Genomic DNA, 11,126 nt, shown 5'->3' with positions numbered 1-11,126 from the left:
TGGGGGAAGGACAACAAACCAAAAAAATAATCAGTTCCAAAGAAACGAAAAAGGAGTGATCATTAAACGGCGTCGTGAACAGGTGGTCGTTAACCGGTGTCGTTAACCGGCGTCGTTATTTGGTGGTCGTGAACCGTTGGTCGTCGACCGTCGGTCGTCGACCGTCGTTCGTCGACCGTTGTTCGTCGACCGTTGGTCGTCAATCGTTGGTCGTCAATCGGTGATCATTCACCGACGTCGTCAACCGGTGTTGGCCGGCGCAGCGAGTCCCCGCTGCGCCGCCGCGCACCTCGCGGATGTCGCGCTGGTGCCGGGCGTTGCTGTCCTCGGCGCGCGCCAGCTCCCGGCGCGACGCCTCCAGCTCCCCCTCGAGCTCGGCGGCGCGGCGCGACAGCCCCAGCAGGCGCTCGCGCAGCTGCGCCGCCTCCGCCCCCTGGCGCTCCACGGCCTCCTGCAGCTCCCGCAGGCGGGTGGCCGCCCCCTCCGCCAGGCCGGCCGACACCAGCGGCGCCGCCTGCGCGCACGGGAAGACGCGGCGACACGGAACGGTCGGGGCGCCGACGGACCGACGGTCGGCGCGGCGCGGTTGGGGATCGTCAGCGTGACGCGGCCCGGGATCGCTAGGGCGGGCCGGTTGAACGCTCGTTGCGATGCGGAGGGGGTTCGGTGAAGCGCGGATCATCAGCATGATGCGGCCGGGATCGCTAGGGCGACCCGGTTGAATGGTCGCTGCGATGCGAAGGGGGTTCGGTGAAGCGCGGATCGTCAGCGTGATGCACGTATGAGCACCACCGTTAGCGCTCAGTCGGCACGCCAGGGACCGTAGAGGTGGAGGAGAATACAAGAGAGAGAGAGACGGAGAGCAGGCACCTGCGAGCCGTCTGATTGGCCGCTGGCATCCGACTCCGCGCCATCCCCGCCGCCAACCCGAGGGAGGCTCCGGCCGCTGTGCTCCCGCCACAGCAAAATCTACAAGCGGAGAAAATGGCCGCACACGGAGGGGGGAAAAGAAAGAAAAGACCTTCGAGTGAAATCACTTTTTCAAAAGTCGTTGCCACCACGACGCCCTCCGTCGATGATCGAGCGTTCACCGATTCACTCCCTGTCGCTCGCTCGCTCGGCCGTGGCCATGGCTACCGTTCCCGACAACTTCTTCTCGTCGTATTCCTCCACCCGCGTTGCACGGTCGGCCGCGTGCGGCGCGAAAGAGGTTCGACGTACGTACGTACACACCAGACGCCGGCCGTTTCCATCTCGTCCACCACGCTGAGCTCAATCGCCACCGGCACTGCAGGCCACAACCGCCCACTCGCTCACCCGCTCACCACACCGCAGGTCACAAGCACTTCTCGCTACTTCACTCTGGAATTGCCTCCTCCCATCACCACCATCGTCTCTTTCTCCCCCCAAGCTCTCATAATAACAATAAAAAAAACCTTGCTCAATTTTCAACAAACCTGTTGCACTCGAATCCACTACGACTTTGACGGCGCCGTTTGTTGCCGCCCACTTCACGTTTTGGGGCCCTCGCAGCTGGGCTCAGCAAACGTGTTACAAAAAAGTGAAGAAAACTATAATTTTAAGAAGAAACGAGAAAAAAAGAAAAAAAACACACACACAGGCCAAACGAGCAAATGCCGGAATGACACCAGACGGGAGAGAAGGTGTCTCAATCCGGCCGTGGGTCGCAGGAGAAACGGCCCCACGGAAGCCGCTCCGGCTGCCTTGTTGCTGTCCTTTCGCTGGGCCCCCTGCGATATGCCGGTGATCAATCGCTCGATCGATCGCTCGCTCGTCCACCCGCTCGCCCTCCTCACCTCCTGATTGGCCGCCGTCAGCTCCGCCTCCAGGGCCGCCACCCTCTCCAGCGCCACGCGCAGACGCTCGCGCACCTGGCGCGCACAACGACACGTGCAATGTGCCGCCCCGTGTCAACGCCACCGCAACGCGACGGCCGACGCGCGTCCCATCACGGGGTTCACTTCCCCCGGGCGGCCCAGCACCCAGGTGGCCCGAGTTCAATTCCCAGGATGGGAATTTATTTGTTCTTGTTGTTGTTCTTTGTTGGGTTGCTGTGTAAAGACGTGGACACGTTCACAGGCACGCGGCGCGAAGACGAAGCGAGCGAACCGATGGAGAACGAGCGAGCGCGAAAGCCAGCGAGCGAGCGAGCGAGAGCTTCCACCTTCTCGTCCAGCGCCTTGTGGTGCTCAAAGAGCGACTTGAGAGCCTTGAGGACCTCCACCTCGCTGGAGACGCCCGCGGGCGACTGCGCCTGCCGCTTCACCACCGTCATGCGCAGCGAGCGCTCGTGCCGCGACACCAGGCACTCCAGGTGCTCCAGCAGCAGCTGGTGAAGGAGGAGGAGGCGGTAAGACGGGGGGAGAGAAACGAGGAGAGGGGGGATCACCTCACGCTCGTGTGGATTCTGAATGAGAATCTGAATCTTTATTTGTACCGGGAGGAATCCGATGAGCTGTAAAGCTCTTTTGCACAGATGCCCAGTACGAGGACGTCACCACGGCCAACGTCACTGACCACCACGACCACCAAAAAAAAGATAAAGATCCCCCGTATAGCCTGTAACAGACTTTTGGGGCAAGTGCTATTAGCGAACACCTATGAAGGCCGGCACGGCACACAGGGGGGTGGGTGGCTAGCACCACGCCCGGCCGCCTGTGTCTCCCCAGTGCCAATGATTTTTACACACTGCACCAGGTATTCATTTGAGGCTGAGTCGACCTAGGGGAGACCCAGGGCCGGTTCAAATAATCGCTGTCACCGGTGTTGGCCGTGAGCGGGAATCGAACCTCGGGTCGCCAGGTTCATAGCGCGGCGCGCTAACCGCTCCACCACCACGACCACCACCACGACCACCACCACGACCACCACCACGACCACCACCACGACCACCACCACGACCACCACCACGACCACCACCGCCACCACCACGACCACCACCTCGTCGCCAACGCTCCCTCCCCTCCGCCAGATCCCCACGAGAGGTCTAAACATTTTGTGGAGGGTTCGCAGGTGGTCCCCGGTTCGACTTCCACGCTCACCGCGGTGAATGCTCAAAGTACGAATCGCGGGAATCTTCTTTTTTTTTCTTCCGCGCACCACCGGCGTACCGCCAGTACGTTCACGTGTTGATTGTTGTCCACGTTGTTGTTGTTCCTGCTGTTGTTGTTGACCAATATCGCGCCCGCCACACGGTGGTGGGGTGGGGGGGGGGTGTCCGTCAGTGCCGCCCTTACCCGAGTGTTGTTGCGCTCCGCCTTGAGCTCCGATATCTCTTCGTCCTTCTCCAGCAGAGTTTCCCGGCACAAGTTCAACTCCTTGGTGAGCGCCGCCACCTCCTGCGAAACGCAAGAACACGGGAGAGAAACCGACGGCAAGCGCTGTCGTGTTACAATATGACCGCCGCGCCCGCTAATTTGCAGGCAAGTAAACGGTTACGGGTGACATTGGTCGCGAAAGCCTCCATGTTAAACTGTCAATTCCCAAGTGGAGCGGCAGGAGGGAAGAAGCAGAAAGAGAAGCGAGGTGACCAGCAGTGTGGTGAGTGGGTCGGTGAGTAGGTGAGTGTGTCAGTGGGTGAGTTAGTGAGTGTGTTAGTGGGTGAGTTAGTGAGTTGTGACTCGCAGTGTGGTGAGTGAGTGGGTGGGTGAGTAGGTGAGTGTGTCAGTGGGTGAGTTAGTGAGTTGTGACCTGCAGTGTGGTGAGTGGGTGGGTGGGTGAGTAGGTGAGTGTGTCAGTGGGTGAGTTAGTGAGTTGTGACCTGCAGTGTGGTGAGTGGGTGGGTGGGTGAGTAGGTGAGTGTGTCAGTGGGTGAGTTAGTGAGTTGTGACCTGCAGTGTGGTGGGTGGGTGGGTGAGTAGGTGAGTGTGTCAGTGGGTGAGTTAGTGAGTTGTGGCCTGCAGTGTGGTGGGTGGGTGGGTGAGTAGGTGAGTGTGTCAGTGGGTGAGTTAGTGAGTTGTGACCTGCAGTGTGGTGAGTGGGTGGGTGAGTAGGTGAGTGTGTCAGTGGGCGAGTTAGTGAGTTGTGGCCTGCAGTGTGGTGGGTGGGTGGGTGGGTGAGTAGGTGAGTGTGTCAGTGGGTGAGTTAGTGAGTTGTGACCTGCAGTGTGGTGAGTGGGTGGGTGGGTGAGTAGGTGAGTGTGTCAGTGGGTGAGTTAGTGAGTTGTGACCTGCAGTGTGGTGAGTGGGTGGGTGGGTGAGTAGGTGAGTGTGTCAGTGGGTGAGTTAGTGAGTTGTGACTCGCAGTGTGGTGAGTGGGTGGGTGAGTAGGTGAGTGTGTCAGTGGGTGAGTTAGTGAGTTGTGGCCTGCAGTGTGGTGGGTGGGTGAGTAGGTGAGTGTGTCAGTGGGTGAGTTAGTGAGTTGTGACCTGCAGTGTGGTGGGTGGGTGGGTGAGTAGGTGAGTGTGTCAGTGGGTGAGTTAATGAGTTGTGGCCTGCAGTGTGGTGGGTGGGTGAGTAGGTGAGTGTGTCAGTGGGTGAGTTAGTGAGTTGTGACTCGCAGTGTGGTGAGTGGGTGGGTGAGTAGGTGAGTGTGTCAGTGGGTGAGTTAGTGAGTTGTGGCCTGCAGTGTGGTGGGTGGGTGAGTAGGTGAGTGTGTCAGTGGGTGAGTTAGTGAGTTGTGGCCTGCAGTGTGGTGGGTGGGTGGGTGAGTAGGTGAGTGTGTCAGTGGGTGAGTTAGTGAGTTGTGACTCGCAGTGTGGTGAGTGGGTGGGTGAGTAGGTGAGTGTGTCAGTGGGTGAGTTAGTGAGTTGTGGCCTGCAGTGTGGTGGGTGGGTGGGTGAGTAGGTGAGTGTGTCAGTGGGTGAGTTAGTGAGTTGTGACCTGCAGTGTGGTGGGTGGGTGGGTGAGTAGGTGAGTGTGTCAGTGGGTGAGTTAGTGAGTTGTGACCTGCAGTGTGGTGGGTGGGTGGGTGAGTAGGTGAGTGTGTCAGTGGGTGAGTTAGTGAGTTGTGACCTGCAGTGTGGTGGGTGGGTGGGTGAGTAGGTGAGTGTGTCAGTGGGTGAGTTAGTGAGTTGTGGCCTGCAGTGTGGTGAGTGGGTGGGTGAGTAGGTGAGTGTGTCAGTGGGTGAGTTAGTGAGTTGTGGCCTGCAGTGTGGTGGGTGGGTGGGTGGGTGAGTAGGTGAGTGTGTCAGTGGGTGAGTTAGTGAGTTGTGGCCTGCAGTGTGGTGGGTGGGTGGGTGAGTAGGTGAGTGTGTCAGTGGGTGAGTTAGTGAGTTGTGACCTGCAGTGTGGTGGGTGGGTGGGTGAGTAGGTGAGTGTGTCAGTGGGTGAGTTAGTGAGTTGTGGCCTGCAGTGTGGTGGGTGGGTGGGTGAGTAGGTGAGTGTGTCAGTGGGTGAGTTAGTGAGTTGTGACTCGCAGTGTGGTGAGTGGGTGGGTGAGTAGGTGAGTGTGTCAGTGGGTGAGTTAGTGAGTTGTGACCTGCAGTGTGGTGGGTGGGTGGGTGAGTAGGTGAGTGTGTCAGTGGGTGAGTTAGTGAGTTGTGACCTGCAGTGTGGTGAGTGGGTGGGTGAGTAGGTGAGTGTGTCAGTGGGTGAGTTAGTGAGTTGTGGCCTGCAGTGTGGTGGGTGGGTGGGTGGGTGAGTAGGTGAGTGTGTCAGTGGGTGAGTTAGTGAGTTGTGACCTGCAGTGTGGTGAGTGGGTGGGTGAGTAGGTGAGTGTGTCAGTGGGTGAGTTAGTGAGTTGTGGCCTGCAGTGTGGTGGGTGGGTGGGTGAGTAGGTGAGTGTGTCAGTGGGTGAGTTAGTGAGTTGTGGCCTGCAGTGTGGTGGGTGGGTGGGTGGGTGAGTAGGTGAGTGTGTCAGTGGGTGAGTTAGTGAGTTGTGACCTGCAGTGTGGTGAGTGGGTGGGTGAGTAGGTGAGTGTGTCAGTGGGTGAGTTAGTGAGTTGTGGCCTGCAGTGTGGTGGGTGGGTGGGTGGGTGAGTAGGTGAGTGTGTCAGTGGGTGAGTTAGTGAGTTGTGGCCTGCAGTGTGGTGGGTGGGTGGGTGAGTAGGTGAGTGTGTCAGTGGGTGAGTTAGTGAGTTGTGGCCTGCAGTGTGGTGGGTGGGTGAGTAGGTGAGTGTGTTAGTGAGTTGTGGCCTGCAGTGTGGTGGGTGGGTGAGTAGGTGAGTGTGTCAGTGAGTTGTGACTCGCAGTGTGTAGCTGTTGAACAAAATATGGTGAATGGATGAGTGAGTGAGTGCGTGAGCGTGAGTGGGTGGGTGAGTGCGTGGGTGGGTGAGTGCGTGGGTGGATGAGTGGGTGAGTCGGTGAGTGAGTGTGTGAGCGTGGGTGGGTGGGTGGTTGAGTGCGTAGGTGAATGAGTGAGTGGGTGGGTGGGTGAGTGCTTGAGTGGGTGGTTAAGTGCGTGGGTGAATGAGTGGGTGAGTGGGTGAGTGAGTGCGTGAGTAGGTGTTTGAGTGCGTGGGTGAATGAGTGGGTGAGTGGATGAGTGAGTGAGTAGGTGGGTGGGTGAGTGGGTGAATGAATGGGTGAGTGGATGAGTGAGTGAGTGAGCGTGGGTGGGTGGAACACGTCTTTGGGACCAAACCACTGCCAGGCAACACGGGCAGCGGTGGAATGACGGGCGACTCTCGGGCAGCGGATGATAAAAAGAAGAAACCGGCGGCTGCTGCCACCGCCGCCGCGTGTGGCAGCAGAGTGGAGTGGCTGATGGGTCGCTATGGGGCCGTTTTTCTCCCGTTCTTAAGAGGCTCTTATGGACACCGTTGGGTTCACTGCAGCTTAAAGCGCCGTCGTTTACGAGCCTCCTCGTAGCCTCCTCCGCGCGGGGCATTTGCTTGGGGGATAAATGACAATCTCGCGCCAAATGAAAGGCGCGTGGGTTGTTGTTGTTGTTTTTTAGCAATTTACTACACGCGCCACAGGACGCGCGCGCTGAGCGGTCAGCGCGCTGCGCTACGAACCCCGGCAGCCCGAGTTCGATTCCCGCCCAAGACCAACAGCCTCAAATGAGTACCTGGTGCGGTGTGCGTAGACGTTGCCACCGGGGAGACAAAGGCGGTCGGGCGTGCTGCCGGCCACCCACCCCCCCTCGTGTGCCGTGCGGGCTTGCTAACAGCACTTGCCCATGCGGTCTGTTAAAGCTCTACGGGGGAACTTTGTCTTTGTGTACTTCAGTGCCCCTTGGCCGATGACCACATCACCTGGTATGCTTCCGATCTCATCAGATCTCAAAAAAGCTAAGCAGGTGTTGAGCCATGCACGAACAGGTGTTACAGGCTGCTGCGGCAGCAGAGGGCAGTCAGTGCAGACACACCGACTCGGACCTCTGTCTCTGTGGAGTTTGTATCAATCTAAATTTGAAGTTCTATATAGTATAGAGTTTGTATGTCCCCCCCCTCACCCCCTGTTCTGCCTGGCTTCTCGGGGTTTCCTCCCGGAGCTAAGAACGCCATCAAAACGTCACCGACGTTGGCCCAAACATCCCAACGCAGCAGGAAACCTCCTGACAAACAACAACAACGACAACGAAAATCAAGAGTCTTTGGACTCTTTTGTAAGAAGGAAAGAAAAGACGAGAGTCCCGCCGCTGTGACTTTGCTGGGTGCATGACTAATTACGACGAACACTGCCGACAGAACCCGCACGGGACCCGCAGCACAAAAGGAGACCCCCTCGTCCAGCAGCGGATTAACAACAAAGTGGGGGGGGGGGGGGGGCTGGCACGGAGCGCACCTTGCGTGCACAGCAGTGGGGGCACCTGCGGTGGGCAGCACTCGTGCCACGGGGCTAGCGTCGGGAATGCGATGAGGTCACGTTGCTATTTCGAGCCGGGGGCCGCTTGCTAGCCAGGCAGCCGGCGCTGTGCACCGCGCGTGCGTCTGCGCGTTGGCCTGCACCGGCGACTAAGAAATGAATGAATCGATCGAATGAGCCGACGAACGAGCGAGCGAGCGAGCGGGCCAGCGAGACAGCGAACGAACGAACGGGCGGATGCGCGGATGTTCCCGCGCGGTGACAGATTTAACGGCCAGATTAATGACCCTGGTGCAATTTTAATGACGGGGCGCGACTCATTAATGCATGGCAGAGATAAATAAATAAATAGCCACTCGAATGAGTTTTTGGGGGGGTGGGGGGGGTGGGGGGAGTAAAACGTGATTCATCTTTTTCATCAGCGGTCAATTTCGCAGTGGACGCGTCTTCCTGTGGTTGGAGCGAACACGACCAAGCCAAAGGTCCCCCGTGTAGCCTACGCGCGCTGTTCGGGGCAAGTGCCGTCGGCGAACACCTATGAAGGATGGCACGGCGCAAGAGGCGGTGGGTGGGTGGCCAGCGCCACGCACCAGGGCAGCCTTTGCCTCCCCGGCGCTGCCGTTCACGTACCGCCGCACCAGGTACTCTTCCGAGGCCCGCGATCGATTCAGACACCGGCCACCGATGCGGTCCGTGGTCGGGAATCGAACTCGGAACCGACGGGGCTGGCAGCGCGGGGCGCTAACCGCTGCGCCACCGCTCCCAGATTACTGGGCGAGTGACGTCACGCGAACGCCTCTTGAGATCGAGAGAGCGAGCGGCGCGGCTCGTGGGGGGGCACCGGGTACCGACGCGGACATTCGCGAAACGAACGACCACCGCCAAGATCCACGTCACGCGGACGAAGGCCTTCGGGCGCGTCAGCAAATTAGCGAAAAGCGATTTCGCGACGGAGCGACGGCCACCAGTCGAGACTGCGGACGGAGCGGCAGCCGAAGGGGCGGAAACGGAGCGGGGAGGGACGAGCGCGAGCGGAGACGGAGCGGCGCGTTGAGCTCGCGCGCAGAGGCCGGGCGGGTGGTCACGTCGCAGGGCGGCGGGGAGGCCGCGACGGGTTGCGGAGGGCTTCATCCAGCAGTGGATTGACCGCGGCCCACGTGCCCAGCTTACGTGTTCTTAGGTTTTGTCGGTAAAGTCACGTAGGTAAAACATTAAAATTAATTAAAGTAAAATAAAATAAAAATCACGACGTTTCGGAGGCAACACAAGTGACTTTACCGAAAAAACCTAACAATATGAATCCTTGCAGTCACGAAAGCTTCAAATCTAGAATCCCAGCTTACGTGTTGGGTCACGGAGCAGACACAACTTGTACGGTTGCTTGTGTTGCAATCGAAACGTCGTATTATATTATTTAAATGTATTTTCTTCTTCTTGGTTCTTTCGGTAAAGTCACGTAGAAGGGAAGTAATAAAATAATAAAAATAAAACATAATAAAATAATTTTCTTTCTACGTGACTTTACCGAAAGAACCGAAGAGTAAATTCCTGCAGTCACGTAAGCTTCAAATCAAGTTTAAATATCTACCTTTTTTTGGGCGGTGGGGGAGCGGGTGGGGGGGTTTAGGCACTGCACCACCCGAAACATGACTTTACGAACAGACTTCTAAACGCTTGGACATTGTTCTGAAACCAACATTACAAGTCAGCAACAAACACGGCCGTGTGCGTGTAATATCTAATGGCACGGTTTGTCACATTTAACGAGCGACACAGAGTCTGGGACAAGAAGATCGCTCGCACCCTGGGCGGTCAAAAAAAACACAGAGGGAACAGAAATTCTCGACTCTGTCATCACCTTCGGCAGGCATGATCTATCCACTACTGGATGAAAGGCCCTCCCCCAAACCGCTGCTGCTTCTCATGACCCCGCGGTGCAACGGGTCCGCCGAGCTCCCGCGCACGAGCCCATGTCCCGCTCCATCTCCTACGCAGTGGTGGTGCCCTTTCGGCCGCGATTCCGATCCATGGCCGGTGCTCTGCTACCGGCCTCTCGAGCAGTCAGCCGATGTCCCTTCCCCGTATCCGGGGCGCGCTCCATGCCCAAGCCCCCCCCCCCCCCCTTCTCCTCTCCCTGATGGTCTGAACGATGGCTCGTTGTCGACCGTATGGGCGCTTTCAGTGCCCTGAGAAGGATTTTTAAGGGCGCTTTCTAAATTTAAATCATGATTAATTTTGGTTCTTTCGGTAAAGTCATGTAGAAGGGAAATAATAAAATAATAAAAATAAAACATAAGATAAAATTCTCACGACGTTTCGGCCACAACGCAAGCAGCCGTCCTCAGGTGAAGAACAGGGCTGTCGGAAAGACAGCGTCCTAATGAACACCGTTAAGCTTGGCAGCGTATATTTAAGCTGGGTTGGAGAAGGAGGGCGCCTTGACAAAGGAATTTACATATCAACAGAGGAATTTAGCATATTAATGACAAATGCAGATATTGGATTAGTCACTACTTGTGGAATGTGTAGGTGGTGGGGGGTCTCAAAGTCATTATGCTAGTATATTATGTAGGATTAACAGTGATAAAGAGAGGGAAATAGGATTAGCAGTAATGAAGGGAGGGACATTTTTATAGTAGAGAGCTGCAGCAGCCAAACCACCGCGTATCAAGCTCGTGCATTATGTGGACAACAAAAAAGAAGTTTCTAAAGAACTACAAATACCAAGAATATGAATCCATGCAGTCACGAAAGCTTTAAATCGAAATTAAAGAATTATTATTTTCATTAAACCCATTTCTGTCTCTCAATGCGAATTCTCTCTCCGTTGCTTCTTTGCACACTTCTTGGTGTTTTTATTTTTTTTCTCTCCGTATTTTTTGACGCTTCACAAGCTACAATTTAGTTTCGTGTTAAGGATTGCTTCACCGGCCCTGCAATCCGATGGAGCGTTCACGATTCAAGGCCCGCGGTTCCAATCGAGGGGCGAATTTTTGCGTCAAATGTTTGCCGTCTCATTCAGACCGTTTCTCTGGTGCAGAAGTCTCATTTGTACCGCTCTGGTCACCGCTGTTTTTCCTAAATGTAACACATTCCTGCGGAGGGGGCTGGTAGGAACGTTGGGTTGCTTGGTCAATGGCCAGGGTCAACGGCGGCGTGGTGTATTCCACAAATATGCCCGACTGTGAGGGCGGGCACAAGCCGGCGTGAGTAGGTTAAACGTTGAGTTTTATAAGGGCACCACGGGGTGACCAGCCACTCCTCACCCAGCCCCACCCTGCCACCCCCCACCCAGCCCCACCCTCCCCACCCAGCCCCTCCCCACCCTCCCCACCCAGCCCCCCCCCACCCAGCCCCTCCCCACCCTCCCCACCCAGCCCCTCCCCACCCTCCCCTCCCCACCCAACCCCT

At 57.1% G+C, this 11,126-nt stretch overlaps 1 protein-coding gene across 2 annotated transcripts in view; it reads right to left on the bottom strand.

Moving 5' to 3' along the window:
* LOC144942313 (liprin-alpha-2-like) overlaps positions 1 to 11,126 on the bottom strand; it is a 67,205-nt gene that overhangs the window by 26,698 nt on the left and 29,381 nt on the right. For both annotated transcript variants that reach the window (XM_078869098.1, XM_078869099.1), the window contains exons 6-10: positions 3,258 to 3,359; positions 2,186 to 2,350; positions 1,818 to 1,892; positions 871 to 969; positions 290 to 514 (exon numbers count right to left, since the gene is read on the bottom strand). In XM_078869098.1, the coding sequence (XP_078725224.1) occupies positions 290 to 514; positions 871 to 969; positions 1,818 to 1,892; positions 2,186 to 2,350; positions 3,258 to 3,359 (666 nt within the window). The remainder of the gene's footprint in view (positions 1 to 289; positions 515 to 870; positions 970 to 1,817; positions 1,893 to 2,185; positions 2,351 to 3,257; positions 3,360 to 11,126) is intronic.

This window comes from Lampetra fluviatilis, chromosome 27, assembly GCF_964198595.1.
Source record: "Lampetra fluviatilis chromosome 27, kcLamFluv1.1, whole genome shotgun sequence".
Taxonomy (NCBI): domain Eukaryota; kingdom Metazoa; phylum Chordata; class Hyperoartia; order Petromyzontiformes; family Petromyzontidae; genus Lampetra; species Lampetra fluviatilis.
The sequence above is the reverse complement of the archived record's forward strand: the minus strand, read 5'-3'. Positions and strand labels throughout refer to the sequence as shown.